Source organism: Synchiropus splendidus, chromosome 7 (assembly GCF_027744825.2).
Source record: "Synchiropus splendidus isolate RoL2022-P1 chromosome 7, RoL_Sspl_1.0, whole genome shotgun sequence".
Taxonomy (NCBI): Eukaryota; Metazoa; Chordata; class Actinopteri; order Syngnathiformes; family Callionymidae; genus Synchiropus; species Synchiropus splendidus.
Genome location: NC_071340.1, coordinates 17,768,534 through 17,789,769, shown reverse-complemented (window position 1 = coordinate 17,789,769; position 21,236 = coordinate 17,768,534). Strand labels below are relative to the sequence as shown.

At 49.8% G+C, this 21,236-nt stretch overlaps 2 protein-coding genes across 2 annotated transcripts; both read right to left on the bottom strand.

The window, feature by feature from the left end:
- Positions 1-747: 747 nt before the first annotated feature.
- Positions 748-17,100, bottom strand: scarf2 (scavenger receptor class F, member 2). The gene is made up of 12 exons (XM_053870664.1): positions 16,989-17,100; positions 16,383-16,922; positions 13,033-13,091; positions 12,861-12,962; positions 12,252-12,771; positions 11,959-12,177; positions 11,054-11,182; positions 10,775-10,878; positions 9,443-9,557; positions 7,641-7,738; positions 4,774-4,929; positions 748-3,865 (listed from the first exon to the last, which is right to left on the bottom strand). The coding sequence occupies exons 2-12, from the start codon at positions 16,490-16,492 to the stop codon at positions 2,655-2,657; spliced, it is 2,823 nt and encodes a 940-aa protein (XP_053726639.1). The 5' UTR covers positions 16,493-16,922; positions 16,989-17,100; the 3' UTR covers positions 748-2,654.
- Positions 17,101-17,682: 582 nt separating this feature from the next.
- On the bottom strand, positions 17,683-21,182 carry nudt12 (nudix (nucleoside diphosphate linked moiety X)-type motif 12). Its single transcript, XM_053870753.1, has 8 exons — positions 21,074-21,182; positions 20,286-20,518; positions 19,613-19,913; positions 19,298-19,544; positions 19,068-19,235; positions 18,891-19,004; positions 17,965-18,164; positions 17,683-17,825 (listed from the first exon to the last, which is right to left on the bottom strand). The coding sequence occupies exons 2-8, from the start codon at positions 20,489-20,491 to the stop codon at positions 17,715-17,717; spliced, it is 1,347 nt and encodes a 448-aa protein (XP_053726728.1). The 5' UTR covers positions 20,492-20,518; positions 21,074-21,182; the 3' UTR covers positions 17,683-17,714.
- Between the last annotated feature and the right edge of the window lie 54 nt (positions 21,183-21,236).

Below are 21,236 nucleotides of genomic sequence, written 5' to 3'. Positions count from 1 at the left end.
ACAGTGACACGCAGCAGAGCTCTCGGTGTCGGGGGGGGGGGGACACATGTGCTAGACAGCTCAGCTGAGAATCTGCTGCAGATGGAGACTCATGTCAAGAGTCTGCTGGCCTCTGGAATGCTCGGACACTTTGTCGCCCCACAAGAGTTTGAGGTCTGTAGTGTGGCCTTGTTAGAGAACTGCTTTCACTTGGTTTCCAGGTCACATGACCGAACCAAAGTGCGAACTCAGCAAAGCTTTCCACTGAACAGTGTCTCCAGTTATTATACAACGTTGCATGTGTGTGACGGTGGTGCGGAATAGCGGACCAACTGCACAGACACTCGACGGTACTTGGGACTGTGGATGTGAGTGAGGATTTCCCTGTGGCTGGTTTCGGATCATTGGTCCTGTCGGGGTCGCGACCCCTCAACACGCTCTCATTTGAATGTTATTCCGTCCAGCGACAGAAAAACAAGCGCGTCCGAGCCTCTGCTCTCCTGAGGCGGATCGGAACGTTGCTTGATATCGGATCCCTTTCCTGTGACCGCTTTCGGGTCGACCCAGTTCTTCAAAGAGCTGCAGGAAACCAGGAGCTGCTGCAGAGGGACAGAAGCTCCTTTCATGGAGGCAACAGTGGAGAGCCTGTGCCACGGCGTTCATCACGCGCCGCGTATATGTCTTCTTAGGAAAGGAAAGACGGGACGTGACCCGGTGGGATCTACATCACGGAGGAGGTCATGTGATCCCGAGTCACTCAAAAATGTCATTCATTTGGTTCGAGCACGAAGAGATGTTTTTTTTCTACTCTATTTTTAGATTCATTTTATGTTGTTTTGTTGATGTTTTTGGAGGATCAATTTCTGCTCAGCTTTGTTTTGTTGCTGTTGATAGTTCTTACCCTTACTGCAACGTACTTTTTTTTTCACATCTGACGCTGAAGGCTGTCTTTTTCGTCAGTATAGGATGCAAAAGGCAACTTTTCCAATGTCAGTATGTGACGCCATGGAAGTGAGGATGAGTTGCTCTTGTTAATGTCTTTGATGTGTTTTGAATATTTACTGTATTGACTTTACTGTAAAACATTAGCTTTTCCTTTTCCTACATACTGTATTTCTATGGGATATCAAGTCATTTTGTTGCCTTTTTTAACATCAACTTTCCCAGTTTTCTCTTGGTCAGCAACACTTGGGATGTGAGCCTCGACACCTGAGGAATCCGTTGGTGTGCACTCATCTCACCATATCGTACAATCCTTCCTGTATGAAATATATTTTATGGGAATCAAAAGTAAGGAGGGTGACAGGAGGTTACACTTGTCCTGCGCGGCCGTTCACTGAGTCACACTCTGCGTCATGCGGTTACACAAACAATAACATCGACAGAGGACGACGCCAACGTAGCAGGAGCGAAATATCGCCGCGTCTCCCGGGAGAGGCAGAAGCCATGACACAAACAAGCGAACGTGAACGGAGGAAATCAAAGGTCATATAAGCACAGCTTACAAAGATAAACAAAAAGTACACAAAGTATACGAGAAGAGAACAAAAGTTTGTACCTTGAAAAAACACAAAATATTCTCATGGAACATGCGCCGCTGATTTTAAGCTACTCTCAAAATAGCTTTCCAACTGTTGACTGGGCTTCCTCTTTACAAACAAAACTAGCAAACATTGCGTTTTTTTTTTGTTTTTTGCACAAACTGATCCACAGTTGAGGCACGCTAGCATCCAGTCCAAACCCCGGGACCAAAACAATCTGGAGTGGCTTCTAACAAGTAAACAGGTCACCACATGCCGACACGCACGCTTGGGACCAAATCTGCAATGGGCCTTTTTCACTGCTGGAACTTTGAGTTGAAGTATGAAGTGTCAGAATTCGGATTCAATGTTGCTTCGAAGCGCTGACGGAACACACACCCAGCTGCTTCGATCTCATATAACTTCAAGGTATTGGATATTAAGCCAGATGGTTTCTTCGTCATGGGCAACAACGTCGGTGAACCAGGGAGATGCAACTATTAAAATGGTGATCGAGCAAAGGTTGGGTGGGTGGCAGAGGGACCACCAACTCTGTACCATAGATGAAGGAGTGTGACGGCACGCTGCCACACATCTTCGCTTCAAAACTCTGCCTTTATTCTCAAAAGGTCTGTTTTTTTTAATGTAGCCATTACCACGAATGCTACAGCTAAACTGCAGGCTTGCTAAATGGACGGCACACCAAGGACACGCTAAGCAGACCATCATCGTGTGGACGGCTGGTACAATGTAACTGTGGACATCTTTAACAAAGCAACAGAATTTTGGGGCTCAATTTTGTAGCAAGGCGTGAGGGTCGGGGGAAATGACGGTTGGTGGTGTCTTAGTACCTTGTAAACGTTAAGTCAGATTGTGCAGCTTCATGGCTGGAGATCAAAGGACTTCCTCTTTAGTACCTTGACAACAAGCAGAAACAATTTAAGCCCTTGGCATAAATATAGTGGTGGAGGAAAGATGGGGATCGAAGGCGGGGGAAGTCTCTGACAGCCTCCTCTGGATTGTTGGATACAAAAAACAAGTAGAAGATTGTCAAACTGAAGTCTTAACACATCACTCGCTGAACAAAACACGGTTCTTTGTTGTAGCTAAAAACATGTCCTCTTCCGTCCAGGATCCTGAAGTTCAGTAAAGGACTCACTTCACGATCTGCGGCGGCATGATGGCCGTCTTTGGCTGAGGTTTGCTGCTCTCTGGAGTTTCCAAAGTGCTGTCCTTGCCTTTCTTCCTCGGCGGCTTTTTTATGGGCGTCTTCTTTGGCGTAGCATCTGACACTGGGTCCCCCAACCTCGAGCCGTTCAAGTCCAGCTTCTCCGGGCTCTTGGGTTCAGGGGTACTCTGCTCACTGGCGACAGGTGCAACCATTTTCTGGAGGCTGCTTGACGTGGGCAGGAGGGGCTTCGTGGATCCCTGCTGGTTCCCACCACTTGACGGGGTCCTCTTGGCCTTCTGTGGAGGTGTGGGCTTCTCTCTGGTTCCCTTTGGTGTCGATAGGCCATTGGTCTTGGTCAGGCCCATGCCCTCGTTCCTGTTGATGCTCTGAGTTTTCTCCTTCAGCTGAGCAGCGAGGAGTGTCGCTGCCTCAGAGTTCATGTGAGGATGGATGACCTTTGGACTCTTAGGCGGCTCCTTCGGGGTCTCGCTGGAGCTCTCTGAACCTTTCTTCTCTGATGAGGAGCTGTGGAAGCTGCTGATCATCCGCAGGGCGTTCTGAACAACGCCGTTGATGTGCTCCATGTGACTGGGACTACTGTGCTCGTCCCCAGACTTCTTCCCTCGCAATGGTTTGTGCTTGCTGGGGGATCCGTTTGCTTCTTTCTGCTGCTCCCGGCTGGTCTCCTTGACCTTCCGACTCTCCTCGCTCTTGGCCGACCCGTTGCTGGAGCTTCTCTTCTTCTCCTTGGGAACTGCAGGTGCTTTCGTCCCCCCCTGTCCTTGCTGTTCAGGTGGGAGAGAACCTGTGGAGTTTCCATGGATCCACGATACCTTGGGTTTAGTGGACGGGTCAGGGGGGCGTGGTTTGGGCTTGCCTGGCGAAGGTGGTGGCTTTCCATTGCGTTTGGATTCTGGTGTCGGAGTGTTCTCCCCGTCTTTGCCGCTGCTCTCCTCCTCCTTGGAGTGCTTGGACAGTCGAGCGATTCGGGCGTAGAGGGCTGCGGGTGTAGACTCAGACCCGCTCGTGGATCCTTCACTGTCGGAGGACTTCAGCGCTGGTGGCTCGCTGCTTTCCAGTTTGGAGCTCCCTGTGTCCTTCAGCGACGTGTACTCTCCTGCGTCCTCATCGTGGTGTTCAGGCTTTTCAGGGACTGGACTGGAGCTGCCCGTCTCCTTGCTTTCATTGGCTGATTCTGTGGATCGACAGCACAATGACTTGGATGAGTCCACCCAGAAGCACACAGGCCTTTGTGATGATAAACCTGCCCCCCAACCTGCTCCTTCTTACACAACACATCTGCCTTTCTATGCCCTTTCGCTGCCTTTGTCTGGCTGCTGCACACACGAAGGCTAGTACCAGGGAACGTGGCATCAGACTCAACTCCGGTCAATGCAAGCGTGTCCATCTGGAGTGATTTTTGATTAGCATCCAAGCGCTACACATCCCAACCACTACAGAGAGAAGCTAAACCATCAGGGAGGTAGCTAGGTTAACGCTCAAATTCTATCAACCCCAGCCAGGAACCAAAATGAGGATCGCACACATTCAAAGTCAAAACACAGCGATGTTATGGAAGAGGTTGCTGCACGTTGCTTTAAACAGGGAGAACTTGGATTTGAAAGACGAGGGTGTCACTCTCATCTCGTGGTTGACGACACAAGACCTCAGACCCAAAGCTGCATTGTCTGCTTTTCTGGCAACCCGAAAATAGTTTTCTTTCCAATCCTCTTCGTGTGAAACAAGATTGACCAACAGAAGACACTCAGTCCAGACAGGCACGCGCCGGCCTGACTCACTCCCGGATTCATTTTTAACTCCAGCGAACTCAACTGTTTGTTGAGGGTTTATTGAAAATGACGGCCAGAGAATAAAAGGCGTCACTCGGGCACCCGAAACAACAAGTCATTCTGAAAGAAGTTTCAGCTTGAAAACGTCAAGCTGAAACTTCTGGTTCAGTTCTTGTTCAGTGTTTGGATTAGCTCCAAGCGCCAGGAGCGCCAGTCCACTTCCTATTTACACGCTTCCTGTTCTGCAGCAAAGAGGGGAACTGTGGCACCAGCTGGTGGAGTTCAGCCACATCAGCAGTTTGAGAGGACTCACCTTCGTGGGGGACGCAGTAAACCGGCCCCTCATCTCCGCTCTCGAAGGAAGAGAAGGACTCCTGGGAGGACCAGGAGGAGGGGGAGTGCTGCTCGGCCGCGGCGGGGGGCTCGATGAAGCTGCAGTTGAAGTTGCTCTCTGGGTCTTGGTGGGCCACTGACAGGGGCGCACACACACAGAGAAGGGTTTCAGTGTGATGGAGCCGCAACATACTTGACAGTGAAAACACCTGTTTCCGGCCACATGTTATATTCCCGCTGAACCCTCCATTTTGAGCTTGTTCCTCATTTTTCATGGAACTTGTCAAGCTTCCACAAAATGTCACAACATAAACACAAATCCCGAATTCAGTCTCATGTAGCTCCCACAGTGTTTGTTACATATATATGACTGAATGCACACCAGACTTGCAGAGACCTAGTGCAGTGTAATACCAGCTGTGGGAGTTTCACATGATGAAACCATCTTTCTTTAGAATCAAGAGTCCAAATCGTTTCACTGAATCTGCTTCAGAGAGCCGGACTCTTCCATAACTTCACTGCTTCTTACTTTTAAAATATTAGGAATTAATCATTTCTATTTTAGGGTTATAAGTATCTCTGGGTCTTGTTCAGAAGTGAGGGAAGGATGGCGTCTGAGTGGGACGGTAATGAGGACTGTGCTGGAGAAAGAGCTGAGCCAGGAGACTGAGCTCTCCACTGACCGCTGGGTTTCTCCTCTCCCCTGTGGTCACCATCTTTAGAGTGACCCAGAGAACCGGAGTCCCTGGACTCCCTTTGAAAGAGAGGCTCATTCATCAAGAAGAGACCGAGTGGAGAACTTCTGCTCCACTAAGAAAAGACCTCCTGGTATGGTACCAGCGGGACCCATATTTTGGGGTTGAGAGGTGAAAGGTGTTCCAGGTCTATCTCACAATAAGGGACCAGAATGTTCAAGCCAGTTCTCTTCTCTTCCGTCTGCATCATTCTATGTGATACTCTCCACCCTTTGAACTGCATAGTTTGACCCTTCATGGGCCACGTGGCATCACTTTAAAGATTCATCTTTAAGATTCATCTACTTCAGTTAGTGCTCAAGTGGGCCATGTTCTTGGCGGGCATATTCGGCCCCTGGGCCTCGAGTTGGGCACAAGTGTGGCCAACTCTTGGGCCCTCGGAGACTTCCTCCTCAGCTGACAGAGTTCCTAAAGACGGGACCACAGTGGTCCATACGTCGAGTCAGGAATGAAGTGGCCAGAGTCAGTAGATGCGTGTGAGTGTTTGAGCAACAGTGGGCGCACAGATGGAGGAATGCTCGGCAGCTAGCCTATGTGCAGAACGCAGTTTCTCGTGTCAACAAACGGACGCACGGCCCCGTGACGACGGCAGAGAGCAACAACTGCTCTCGCCAGACGGCCGGGGGAGAGGGAGAGAGAGCAGGGGGAACCTAACCCTGCAACACCCAGCGCCGCTCCGACCCGCTCCTTCTATAAAGCGCCACACACAACAGGTCATTAGTGACACGTACCAGCTGCACGGCTCAACCACCGCAGCTGTGCGGTGGTTTTGGGGGGAGGGTGGACTCAGCCCGCTGCCTGGTTCCACATTAGAGGAAGACTGGAGCCGTTTTTCAACAAGCTTGAATCAAATTTCCAGCCATGAGAGAGTGTGACGTCCACCAGAGCCTCAACTGTGACTCCCTTTCACACTCAACAGGAAGGTCAATGTCGCGGTTGCTCTGGACTGTCTCAGCGGAACCGCAGGCGTGTCCTAAATCATCTGCAGGGTCTGCAGGTCACTGGTGACTGCAGATGAGCTCTGGCTTCTGGCTCAGCTCTTTCTCTCTGCTGAGTCACCGTCGGCCGTGGTCTATCTTTCATCTCACTGGTTGCTTCCTGGGATTCAAACCCATGACTTGCCCACTCCTCCGCTCAGGAAGCAAGGAAGGCTGCCCACCGCTCTGGAATGTGTAGCGCAATCTTAGCGCCAGCACGGCTGCTACCGCAGCTACTGCAGCTAGCAGAGCGGCAAATGCTGCTCTGCCTCTGGTCCCGCCGGCCACATCTGCTGCCGCTGACCCTGGCGCGGATAAATCACAGCTCTGACACAAGCTCTGGTAAATTTGACCACTTCCTGTTTCCAGCCCCGCCGGGCCCCCTCTGGAATGTGAGCGCAGGACTTTGTAGCATCAGATACTATGGTGCAGTGTGGACTTTCTGACGGATCCAAGGACCACAGTAGGCCTGAGTTTAGTGGGACAAGGGGAACACCGGCATGGCTGAGCTTCACGTGAAGAACCTTTGGGTCGTGGGGGCAGCAGCCACAGTTAAGAAACTCAGACTTCCATCCCACCACAGACCCCTAGATCAAGTCCCTAATCTCTCCAGCAAAGTCTGGATCCACCCCAGGGCCTCCTCCTGGAGAGAACAACCCCTAACTGACCCCCCTGGATAACCAGTGTTGTGCCACTGTGCCTCCACCAGAACCCAGGGGCCCAAATCCAGAGAGGGGGGCGCGACTGGTGTCGGGAAGGTGGTCATAATCTCCGCCTCTGGTGACAGGACACAAATCAACATTGCTGGTCATGAAACAGCAACAATTGTCCAAACAGCCCGGCTGAATGATCCGGGTCATCAGAGTCTGGGTCAGGCAGGTCAAAGACCACGAGACCTCCTCATGGAGGTCACTCAGACAGTGCAGCCTTTCATGGAGTCTGGACGGCCGCAGGCTTCACTCTGAGGAGCTGAAGACCGACCAGCAGAGGCAGAGCAATGGTTCTGGGTCGTGAGGACGAGACCACATCACCAGCACGGTGATCCAGAAACCAACCCGGGCCGGCACCGGGACCAGCCGAGTCAGCAGTCTGCGAGGGAAGTCATGGAGTCTTACCGACAACTTTGGGCAACTTCTGTCTCTTCAGAGGGATGCGAGGAAGTTTGGTGCTGATTCGGCTGAAACGACCGCAGAGGATCCGCTTGGCCTTTTGGCTGTCGAGGAAACATGATGTCACGTTACCACCTCAAATACTGCAGCTGAAAACACCACCATCACCGCCACGATTGCTGATTCTGATGATGATGTCATGGAACTCAGCAATAGTACTTCTACTACTACTACAAGTACTTCCATTCACCAATAGTAGTACTACTACGACTTGACTAATTATGTTCCATAAAAACTATTTTGTAGTTCTACTACTACTACCAGTATTACTACAAACACGACAAATACTGCTACTGTTGATACAGCTACTACTGTTACTACAATAATATGCTTCAACTGCAACTACTCTCATTACTCCATGAATGAGAGTCGTGCCATTGATGCTACTACAGCTATATCTATGGGTAATACTACAACTGCTGATAGTGCTGTTACTACAAAACATCTGCTACAAATGTTGCGGTTCAAAGTTTTAAAACTGTCATAGAACTAAGAATGGTAGTTCAACAGAAGTTGGAGTATGGCCATTACTTCAAATACTTCCACTAAATTAGTGTTTAGGTCAGCCCTTTGATCTGACAGATCTGTGTACTTGGTACTGTGTAGTGTACCAGTGTATGATGTGAGTGAATAGAATGCAAGTAAACTTACTGCTATAACTTCTATTTGTGAGAACATTTTATAACAACACACCTCCAGTTGGAGAAGAGGTACTGATAACTAATGAGTACTACAATGACCACCACCTGAACTGCATTTACAGATACTACAAGACCCCTGTACTACTCAGAATACAAGTCATTACTACTTAAGTACTGCAATTCAATGACAGTCTGTTTGCTCAACAGTGTACTTATACAAACTGTGCTGAATACATTTGCAGTAATGCTGAATACTCACAGCTGCTGTTTATGTGAGAAGTGATGATGTCACAGAACCAGAATGCTACTTTAACGCTCACAGCACCTCCACTACTTGTGTGTTCATTTATGAGACGCTGATGTCACTTCACAACTTTGTAAACACTCATTATGACTGGAGCGGTGGCAGTCCCTCCCTCTCTTACCCTCCCCTCTCTCCTCTTCCTTCCTCATCTCCTTATCCTCACCTCCTTCCTCTCTTGGTTTCCTCCCTGTCCTCCTCCTGCCTCTTCTCCCCTCGTCTCTTTGATCCCATCCCTCTCATTGCCTCCTCATCTCCTTTCCTCCTTCTCCTGATCTCCACGCTTCCTTCTTCTGCTCGCCTCATCTCCTCCTTCTTCTCGCCTCCTCCCTCTTTTCGCCTCTTCTCAAGTCCTCACCTCCTCCCTCTCTTTGCTTCAATGCCTCCTCTCATTCCCTCTCCTCGCCTCCTCCTTCTGCTCATCTCCTACCTTCCTTCCTATCCTCACCTCCTCATCTCTCCACCTTGCCTCCTCAACTCGCCTACTCTCTGCTTACCTCCTCCCTTTCTTTGCTTCCATGCCTCCTCCCTTTCCCTCTCCTTGTCTCCTCCCTCTCCTCATTTCCTCACCTTGCCTACTTATCTCCTCGCCTCCTCTCTCTCCTTGCCTCCTCCCTCTCTTTGCTTCTATGGCTCCTCTCATCCCCTCTCCTCGTCTCCTCCTTCTCCTAGCTTCCTTCCTATCCTCGCCTCTTCATCTTGCCTCCTCTCTCTCCATTCTTCCTCCTCTTCTCCTCACTCTCGCCCTCTCCTCATCACCTCGCCGCTCCACCTGCTCTACACGTGTGACGGACGTTGGGACTCACTTGTGGTCGTCTTTGTGGCGGCACAGACAGCAGCAGCAGAGCAGCGAGAGCAGAACCATCAGCAGAAAGGAGACCAGCGACCCGGCGGCGATCACGCCCATCCGCTGGTTGGGTTCTGAGGAGAGACAAGAGGTTCTGGGAACACGACTCCAGGTGTTGGAAATGGTCAGGTGTCAATAAAGAAATTGGAAATATAGAAGAATGCCAGTGATTCCTTTCTGCTTAGTGCTTCATTTCCAAATTTTTTTCAATTGATTTGGAATTTGTGAAATCACAAACAAAGAATTCCTAATAATGTCTTCTCCTGATGATGATGAAGATGATGAAGATGATGAAGTTTAGCAAAGCTAATATCTAATTAGAAAAAGCATATTTAAGATTTCTTCTGACAAACATGGCTGGTTCTTCAGTTGTTCAGTTCATGCCGATCAAGCGTCTGACATTAACCTCCCATCCCTCCATTAGAAACAGCCTTTCAGATGTCAAGCTGAAGATACGAAAAGGGAAAATAAATAAACTTGCGTGAAAGCTAAAAAAAGAAAGATATTTAGTGCTTTATTTTGTCTTCCCTCCGTCAGGTCCTCACAGACCAGAGCCAATGATCACAGAAGACATCTGGAAAAACCATCATGGTTCTTGTTACATAAATGCTACGCACACACGTGCACACACACACACTCACACACTTGTACTGCTTTCTTAGTGAGGACCTGTCATGGCCATAACCCTTTCCCCAGCCTCTCTCCCTCAACCTAACCATCCAAAACACATGGCTCACCTTAACCCAGACTTAACCTTATGGGGTCTGGCAAAATGGTCCCCACAAGGAGGTGTATTTACAAGACGTGTAGCTAGGCCATGTACACACACACACACTCCAACCTGGCTGCTACCAGCTCATGATTCTCTGTCATTCAACATGATACAGCACATTTCTGAAAGGCTGATACGAAGATGTTTGAGGAGAAGTGACCGGGATGCAGGTCCTCACCGGTCCACCGTCCACCGTATCACTGCCGTCTTCCTCTCCTCCATCTCCAACACTCCTGGTCCAACTCTGCCTCTCCTCTCCACAAACATCTGTCCTCCCTAACTTAGTCTCCAAACTTCTCCCTCTGAGAGACTCGTTTATCATCATGTCCTTTCCTCTGATGACGACCTCAGTATCTTCATCTCTGAGTCTTCATCAGTGGAGTCACACACATCACATGCTCAAAGTGACACGATGTCGAAGCTATGGAACGAGTTCATGCTCCAACTGAGGAGGAGCTACAGTCAGCAGGACTGGAAGAGCTGCTGTTGGTTGCTGGTGATTTAAAGCAGAACACTCACGTAGATGGCAGGCGCCAGTCACCGGGTCGCAGTTCTTGTCGTGGCACGAGCAGGTTTGGTTGCAGTTGACACCGAACTGTCCCGGCTGACAGCTCATGTTGCAGCTGAGAGACAAAACAACATCTGGTTACGCTCCCTCCTTGGCCCTGGTGGTAAGAAGTCTGAGGGGACGGAAGAGCTAAAGGTGGCATGGTCCTCCCCAGACATGAAGCTGCCTCCCTGGCTCATGAAAGCCTGGAGGCGCTAATGCAGCTTCTGGAAAGGTGTTTCATAACTCACTAGGTTCCATGAAAGCCAGGGTCACACAGGCACTCTCCGGTGACCACATGGCAGTTTCCATTGAAGCAGTGGCTGCAGTTGTTTTCGCAGTTCTCTCCGTAGGTGCCGTTGGGGCAGCGGACCTCGCACCTGACGCAAACACAGACACGACAGGAATGCTGTGATTACTGTGGTTCAGACAGAAGGGGGATGCACCGTCACGACAACTACAGCAGGTGAAGGGGTCGGGTTGGGCAGATGGGGTGGTCTGTGAATGGAAAGATGGCACTTTGGGCCAGTTTAGTTAGGCCAAAGGGTTGTGGGAAGTTTCACGGGTCAGTTGGGAGGAAGGTACATAGGTGTTGGTTAGATTTCGGGAAGCCACCAAGACATCTTCACTCCCAAGGTGTAATATAATGACGTTGGGAAGTGGACCTTCGCATCCCATACTGACACCAAAGGCATTTCAATAGAGTACAAACGGAGGACGTGCAGCAGTGGAGTCGCTTGGTAGCTCTGACTTGCACTGGATGTCAGTTGGTGTTTATATAACAGCTCATGTGGCTCTCCTCCTCACTAGAAGGCACTGCGACTGAAATGCATGGCTGTTTGAGGGGCTTTAAATAGCAATTGACACATTGTTACATGTAGAACGAAAGCATCAGCATGCCATGGCTCACCTAACCCCAACCTCCCGCTTTCTTCGTGACGTGCTGCCCACGGCGTCAGGATATACCTCACAACACACATGCGATGCTAAAGGTGTCATTGCAGGACACAAAAGTCCACTTTCCCAACGTCAATATGTGACACCATGCGAGTGAGAGTGGGTTGATTGGAAGGTTGGTTGGGTGGGTGGCTACTGCCAGGTTAGCTGGCAGAGGTGGTCAGTGTTAGGGCAGTAGAATCTCTGGCGGATCTCTTACCTGTCCCCGATCCAGCCGGGGTTGCAGTGCGAACACTTGCCGTGAATTGGGTCGCAGTGATGCCCATCCTTACATGTGGGACAGACCTCCTGACAGTTTTCACCGAAGAAGCCTTTGGTGCAGAGCTGGTCACAGCGCGTTCCGTTCCAGCCGCGGTCACACGTGATGCAGCGGCCCTCCGTCACCTTGCAGGGCTGCTGACCTTTGCAGTGGCCACATCTGTCCAGCGAACAGAAGATTAGTCCTCAAACCGAGCACCTCGTTGGTCAGTCGCACGTAAGTCAGGTGCTCACCTGTTCCTGCAGTTCTGGCCGTAGAACCCTGCGGGACACGGCTCCCGGCAGAACTTCCCACGATACCCTGGCTTGCAGGTACACGATCCGTCCGCCTGGTTGCACTTCCCGTGGACACACTGGCAGTAACGCTCGCACCGTTGGCCCCACAGCATTTCCCGGCACTGGCAGCGTCCCGTGAACTGCTCGCACGGAGAGTTGCTGCAGGGACACTGGGCGCCGCAGTTCCGCCCCATCCAGCCAGGGTTGCAGATGCAGCGGCCTGTCATGGCGTCGCACACCGAGTTGATGCTGCAGTAGCAGTTGTTGTTGCACTGAGGTCCCCAAACCCCGTGGTGGCATGTACAAATGCCCGTATCCTGGTCACATTTGCCCTTCTGACAGAGGCAGGCGTTCTCGCAGTTGGGCCCCCAGCGGTTGTGGTTGCAGGTACACTTGCCAGTCAGGTCGTCGCACTGACCGTTGGGAAAACAGTTGCACTTCCCTTTACAGTCGGGACCCCAGAACTGGGCCGGGCACTCTGCAGGCAGAGGAGAGAATCCACCACTCAGCTGCTGGCAGACCGACATGCAAGCGTGGTTGTTACTAGACTCTCAAATCGGCTCTTACTGGTGTCGCAGCTGGCTCCGAAGTAGCCGTGACGACAGCGACACTCATTGGGCCTGACGCACACCTCGTTGTCCTTGCAGGTAAAGTTCCCTTCACAGAGCGCTGAGTCGGGAAGGTACAGAGTTACTGGCGGAATCTTATTAGATAAATAGAAATGTTCAAATGAACGTACGTGTCAGGCATTCCTCTCCCAGCTGCGCCCAGCCACTGCAGCACGCCAATCCGGGCGATCTGGGGACACAGCAAGGAAAAGTGAAGCGGTGTACAGACAGGAGAGCTGACGAAAAACCACCTCCGACTATGTGGACCTGCGTGTCGTGCTTGACTCTACCTGGGGCCAAATACGGGTCACATGATCAGGAAACATCCTGGACATGACCGACATGCCTGAGCCACCAACACCGTAGTGTTCTGAGACGCACCGCTCTGTCAAACATGGCTACAGCAGACGGCGACCCAAAAGCCCAACTTCACATTCTTCGCAAAACTCTTGCTTTCACAGCAGTTCACTTTGACTCACATCAAGGATTCTTCAAACAAAAGCATGTGGGACTTCATTTACATGATGTAAAGCAGATGCTGGATTAGCGACGTGAATATAGGTCACTGGTCCAGCTGGGCCCTGCAGACACCGGAGAAGTGTGAATGTTCCCAGACAGCACTCGGCAGCCCACTCTCTGGGCCTGTCAGGAACACGGACGGATGGCTCTCTCTTCCTCCCGTGAGCGTGACCTCCATGAGCCCTCGCAACACGTCAGCGCCCCCCGCCCGCCCGCGGCAGGCTGCCTTCAGACAGAGCAGGGAGCGACGCTGTTCTTCATCCCGCTGAACGGACGCGTGCTGAAGATCAGGCCCGTGACCTTCGCCTGTTGAGGGAGGGGAGTTTGGGTCCCGCCTGTTTGAAGAGTAAAATAAAGCGCCTGCGTGGATTTTAGTTCCAGATCCAACCCACCGCATAATCCTGACAAAGTCCAGTCTAGATGTATCGTGTTGACCCCTGTTGACTTTTGACCCTGAGCAGATTTTTGTCAGCGCCCGGGAAGAAGGATGGTTATACGGTTCAGAGGATAGGCGCAGCAGAGTTTTGCTGTGAGTCCAAGCTCTCAGTTAACTCAAGACTTGAGGGTCCCCTGTCAGTGTCAACAGCCTCATTGTTAAATTGCCGTTTCTCCATCCTTCTTTGGATCTCCTACCTGTAGGTTCCTACCAAGGCAGGTCCTTTATAAGGAGGACTGGAGAGTCACAAAAAGGGCACTAGTCTGACAGTAGACAGGCAGGTAGGTCTCTCTCGGGTGGACAATGTGTAGTTCAGGAGGTGTCTTTGAGTGTATTGCTGTTGGTCACATGACCACCTCATGGACAATGTTTGTATCTGAGGCTGCATGTGTCTGTCTTTGAATGACACAGCTGTTATTCAACATTTCTGTCAAGGAACATGTGTCACACTGCAGCAGAACGCTGGGGAAGAACCTCATCTTTGGGGGGTGAAACCCAAACGGCTGGACCCAAACCTGACCTGCTCTGTAGAGCACTGGAGTGGAAGCTCATATTCGCACTTTATTTTTTTTACTGTAGACCTTACTTTTCCACCTGTAGACCCGATACAGTGAAGCTAAAACGGTCAGACATTCCTTCCTCAAGAGTTTGTTGCCAAAATGTTGATGGTTTGCGCAATAATTGTGTGTTGTGTGTCGCTCTAACAACAGTCCAGGGGTGTGAGTCACTCATGGAAGCTAATTCGCACCAAAACAGCAAAGCAGAGGTGCATCCAGGAAGCGCACGGTAACGTCTGCAGTGAGGGTAACGTGACACGAAAGACTTTTCACGGAGTCGGTCCCATGGTCAAAACTACAGGTGCTAATGCTGCGTTGCGGTTGTCCTTGGAACTGGGACATTCCGAGATCCACCCAAAGATGACATCACGCGACATTGGATTCCCACTCTGAAGGTGAGAGAATCCTCACCAGTCCCAATTCACAATCCAAGAAGGCTTCCCTGCACGTAAACAGGATGCAGACGTTTGGACTAAACTACGGCAAAGGAAGCAAACTCATTCTGCAAAGTTGTATTTCCTCTTCGTCCTGCAGATTTTCTTGTTGTAAACAGATCAACAAGTTGCTTATCTTCGGACAATGCACATTTGACAATAGCGTTCATGGACGTCGCAATCCTCTTTTCCCACCTGGATAGCTGGAGCGCCCAGAACTCAGCTGGGATCTCGCTCACAGCTCGAACTTCCACTGAACTTCCAGTAATTCCAGTTTCCTTGGAAATGGGAAGTCCGAGCTGGGAATGATGTCCCATCTGAGTTCTGTGCCTTCCAGTTACCTCTCCATAAGCTGTGTCACCGGCATCGTCCAGGCTAGCGATAGCCACTGCTAGCATGGCCCGCATTGTAGTTCGATATACAGCAAGAGACATTTCTATGAACAGCATAGGCATTGAACAATACTATGCATTTGACCGATGGAGAGAATGAAAAGACGAGTCGAATACACGCAATATCGCAGGAGGTCTCCACACTGCCATCTTGTATTGTAAACTGGTGAGAATCACAACTCGCAAATAGGAAATCCAACGTCTAATGACGTCATCCTGGGGGCGGAGCTGTGAATTTCCCACTTCCAAGGATAACTGGAGCGCAGCATAGGACAACTTGGGGTCAACGGCTAACAATTAGCCAGATGGTATCAGCAAGCTAATGGCTACATTCAAGAAATCTGTGCATGTGGTTTATGCTGCGTGTTGTTGTGCGTTTGGTGTGGACGAGTGTGATTTAGTGTGTTAAAAAAGGTGTGCATTAGTGTCTCTGTGTGTTGGTGTGTGTGTAATGATCTTCAGGAGGAAGTGTGTCCAAGTTTTAGCTCATGCGTGCGTGTGATTGACTATTCTATTCATGTGGGGACCAATTCTTGGAAATACACCTCCTTGTGAGGACCGTTTTGCTGACTCCCCCAAGGTTAAACTTCAATTTGAGGTTTAAAACTTCAAAACAACTGCGTCATTATAACTGGGTTTCAGTTTGGTTCAGAGTCTTGGTTAAGCTTTTGGATGTTACGTTTAGGGGGAGAGGCCGGGGAAAGAGTTATGGCCGTGAGAGGTCCCCACAAAGTCCTAACAAGAAAAGAAATAGGAACTTTAGAGTTGCGTGTGAGTTTCTACATTACGAAGCAACGTGTTTTTGTTGTGAATGTTCCGTCTGTCATTAGTGGCGTGTATTCTGGACGGAGGTCAGTGAGTTGGCGTGTGTGAAGCCTGTTGTTTATGATGTGTGCGATATTCTGCTGTGCGTTTTAGAGGTGTGAAGAGTTCATGGGTTGCCCACCACAGCGCTCCCAAACGAGTCCGGAGCGCTTCGCTACTGATCCAGATGTTCACCCCACACACACATACACACCTCCCAAACTCATACGTACTTCGATGAAACACTGCAGAAGTAGGTCACACGCGCGGTTACGCGCGGTTTTTACGCACACCACCGTGTTCGTCACGTACAAACGCGATCGACTTTCCTCCACTCACCCGGGCACCCTGCACACATTCCGGCCTCTGGGCTTGAGTTGTTGGCAGGAGCTGGAGCAGAGAAGCAGACACACCACCGCAGCGACGGCGAACGAGTTCTTCACTTCCATGGCTCCGGCAGCAGCAGCAGCATCCTTCTGGACGCCTGGCGTCTTCCCGCTGGAGCGTCCTCGGCCGTTACTCTGCGAGCTCACGCGCGATCATCCAGATGTGGGCCGAGAGTATCATCCAGAAGGAGCGAAGCAGACTCGTCCCTCCGAGGTGGAAAAAAATGTGAAAACTCCAATCATAACATTTGTAGTCCTCCAAAAGTTCCAGATCCGAACCCGAACCTCCCTCAAAAAAAGTCGGCGGTCCAAGTGGAGCCGCAGCGCTCTCCACTGTTGTCCTCTCAGGAGTGGCAGGAGGGAAATTCCTGATTTGTTACTCGATCTTTGACTTAATGCGCCACCACATTTACGTAAGAGCGTGTGCGCCGCGGCTCCCCTCCTCTCTCTCTCACACACACACACTTTAAAAGTGGCTCGGCTCCGCAGCTGTCTGCAAAAAAAGCGACTGATCATGCGCAGTTTCAGACCTCCACAAACACCAACGTAAGAAACTCACTTTTACTCCACTTGTTGAGTCTTTGGGGGGAAACTTGAAGAGTGTCAGACAACAGCGACCCCTGCCGGTGACGTTACCGCAACCACACCACAATCTCGAACTAAGAACTGATAATCGCAAAATGAATGTTGACATAGATGTTATTGTATGAAACAATAACGATCAAATCCACTAACATCGGATTAAGATGCTTAAAAGATGTTACTGTCTTGGATTGGCCTCAGCCACAGCAAGTCTCTCTCCACCGTCTTCACCCTCAGGTCACACCTTTGACGCCATGAAGTCCATTATTTGATTGGCTGCGTTTTATGTTATGGACAGATGGCATTGTTGTAAAACATAAAGAAAACACACATCAGTAAAATAAAGAAAACTGAATTAAGAGTTTTAAAAAAGGATAACACAAAATAAACAGTTCAAACAAAAAGATGAAAAAATAAAAGCGTAAAACATAATTTAATAATTCATTATATGGATGGGTAATATTTGATAAAATTACAGGTTTGATTTCATTCATTTTTTTAAATGTTCGCAGGGTCAAAGTCAGTAAAACCAAATCAAAACGAGGTGTGAATGAAAATGTTGAGTCCTTTTGATTCGTGAATGTCTGGTGTGACCACGGCGTGAGCCGAACATGGATCACTGCGACTATCTCATCTATCTCACGACTCTTCCGCCAGAGTTCGGGAAGCAGCCGCTGGGGTCACTGAGAGGTCACCGCGCGGTTCACAGGTTTGAGTTGACGCCGATCCAGTGTCTGATGAGCTGATGAGCGATGGTCTGCCGAGGAGGGAGTGTGAGAGGGAGGCGAGGCCCTCGGAGCAGTGCCGCCATCACCTGAGCACATGGGTTTGGGGAGAAAATAATAAAAAAAAACTGACATTCAGGCAACAACTAAGAATAAAAACTGGGGGTCAGAAAAACAAAATGACACAATTGTGAATTCGGGGAAGGTGTTCAGAAAGTGCCGCCTCACCTGTTGGCGCGTGAACCAGCGAGCCTCCTCGATCTCGTGCTCGTCCACCCTGATGTCAGTCGTCACGGCGACGGCCAAGCATCCGATCATGAGGCTGGAGGGCATGGGCCACGGCTGACAGGACACGTACTGTACCTCTCCCACTCTGATGCCACTCTCTTCCTCTACCTCGCGCCTCACCGCGTCCTCCATCGTCTCACCTGCCACAATGCAGTCCTTACTGGCTGCTCGTACAGCGAGCTGCATCACTCGTTTTGGGAAAAGCCTCGAGCACCAAGACCGGAGTTCAAATTCAGTTATTATGGTCGGAGAAACTAAGTAAACAGCGGCCACCTGTGGTGGACTTTTATAGTGCAACTAGTTTAGACAATAGAAAAAGCATAATAGGAAAAACTTAAAAAGATTTAAAAAGACAAACACTTAACACCAAAGTAAAACAAAAAAATGAAATAAAAGTAATAATTAATGTATTGACTCATTGTCTGTGTGGGTGATATTTGATAATTAATAAATATTAAAATTGATAAATAAATTACAGGTTTGATTTTATAAAAAAAAAAAATTAAATTCAACTATGTTTTTTATTCTTAAAATAAAATAATTTTAAATTTAGAAATAAATTAAATAAAATACTTTGATAAAAAAAACAATTATAAATAATAAAAATATCTGCAGAGAAAATAACACCATAAAAACATTTTTTAGATATTTGACGATCATGTAAAAATGACAACGATATTTTGAAAATGTTATCAACAAGTAAAGTCCGATGCAAATAAAAAACTCTTGGTGACCTCTTGCTCGTACCCATGAGGTTGCAATGTGTTTTAGAAGGTTAGGTTTAGGGGGAGAGACTGGGGAAAGGGTTATGGCCATGACAGGTCCCCACAAGGATAGCGGTACCAGCCTGTGAGTGTTTGTGTTACCGGGCTCGATGAATCCCGCCAGGCAGGAGAACATCCCAGCAGGAAAGATCTTTTTCCTTCCCAGCAGGCACTGCTCTCCATCAGGGTGAACCACCAGCATGATGACCACCGGGTCTAGAAGAAGACAGACAGGTGGATCTGGGCTGAAGCTGTGGCTCAGGAGGCGGAGCCTCGTACCTACTCGAGGGTAGCAGGTGTTGTGGACTCCCCGGAGACTCTTGCAGTCGGAGTTGAGGCAGCTCCTCTTGTGCCCCGCCTCCTCCACGCTGGTGCGGCTGCCACACGTAGGGCAGAAGCTGTAGCGGCTGTGCCAGGCCAAGACGGACCGGGCCTGAGCCAGAACCCCTGGTGGAGTCAGAGGGTTAGCAGCTGCTGAGACAGAGCCCAGCAGGTCCACTCTTCCTCACCGGCCTCTTCCTCGCTCAGCTTCAGCAGGTCTCTGTTGGGCGTGGTCGGGAAGCTGCAGTTCTTCTCTCGGCAGAGCTTCAAAAGCTCTGATGGGTCTTCGTCTGTGCTCAGGGCAAACCATGCAGGTGGATCAGGACCAGAAGAAGGGGGCGCCGTCTTCCTCTCCACTCCCAGGAAAACTATCAGTGTCGAAGGTTTTTGGAGGAGGTCTTGGACCACCTGGTACCTGAACCGGCAGAGTCTGAGCTGCGGGAGTCAAACCAAAGCAGGTTATACACCACTAATGCAGCAGAACTGGATCACCAGTCTCGCACCTCCGACCCGTCGTCCTCCGTGGCGCTGCTGACCAGTGGACTGAGGTTGGAGAACAGGAGGTAGACGGATTCCGGGTCGCTGCGTTTGGCCTCCAACCAGGCGACGTCAGTTCTCTTCCCGCTCAGACGATCCAGCGTCTCCCGGCTGAAGTAGTTCTCCTGCGGTGCCACGTCCGGGCCCGGCAGGACCCGCCGACACTCTCCGGTTCCCTGCAGCAGGTGGGCGATGTGTCTGTGACCCCAGAACCTGGCGATGTCGTGGGCGGTTTGTGCCGAACTGTTCACTCTGGACTTGTCACAACTGCAGGGAACCAAGACGAGAAACTAAGCTCCGTACATGTCAGCCAATCACGACGCGTTGTTCCGCAGACTGCGGAGAAGAACGGACATAAACTTCGCAAATGACTCGATGACAAACATCACATTTTGCGGAAATAAATGCTACGCATGTTGTAGAAAGTGCCTTGAAATCCTTTATTTCAATTTCCTCTGTGTCATTAAAACATAAAAAAAAGATATTGTATATGCTGGATGTGACATCATCACTCCGCGGCAGGTAGGACACATTTGGTACCTACACCGGGTTTCAAACAGCTTCAGGGACCAGAGTGACTCATCAGTCCGGGTCAGAAACACAACCACCACAGTCGCAGAGAAGTGAGAAGTGCGTTACCCGTGTGACAGCAGCGTCTCCACCACGTGACGGTGTCCATTGCGAGCGGCGAGCATCAGCGCGGTCCAGCCTTTGTATCCGGTCTGGTTCAGCAGAGAGGGGACGTGGGTCAGAAGGGACGAGAGCTGCGGCAGGTCTCCTCTGGCTGCAGTGTCCAGAAACTTCTCCACCATCTCCTCCTTCGCACTCAGCTGTAGACTAGTCATCCTGGCTGATTCGATCAATGAGGAGTCCTGTTCAGTGCACAAAGAAAAATAAATCTTTAATATGTAGCCTTTATTTTATGAAGGGAGAAAAATAATAAAACGTGTGATCAAATGTCGAATAAATTCGGAATAACATTTGCTTGGAAAACACAGCATGTAAACGCACAACGTGCAATGACGGTTTGTGTTGAAATATTTCACGTAAAATGTAGTGCGAAAAACACGTTTACAAAAGACATGTCCCTTTAACAAGTCGCTTAATGTGATTGGTCCAACAACTGTCAGCCAACTCTAAAGCCCGCCTCATATACATGTTACAAAATACTAACATTGTTTAATAAGGGGCTTTTAATGTATTCCAAATAGCATTTACTGAGCACAAGACCTTCCGTTTTCTCTCCTAATTCAAAACATTGAGTTGTGAACATCCTTCGGTCGGTTATTCCATCGTAAAACAACTTGTTTCTCACAGCTGTCAGCTTCCGGTGGATTAGCTGAAGCTAAGCTAACCGTTAACCCCTAAACAAGTGAATGAAACAGAGAGTCAAAGTAAATGGTCGAGATGAATAATAGAATTCATACGTTGCAGTCAAGTCCGCCGTTGGTCCATTCGAAGGTCGGTGACACCGGTCCGGAGCAGCTTGGTTCAGACGAGAGGCGTTCAAAGGCAGACCCGTGGTGCGTTCAAGTGCTAAACCGAAACAGACTATCGCCGACTTTCGCACACGTGCATTATGAAAATTAT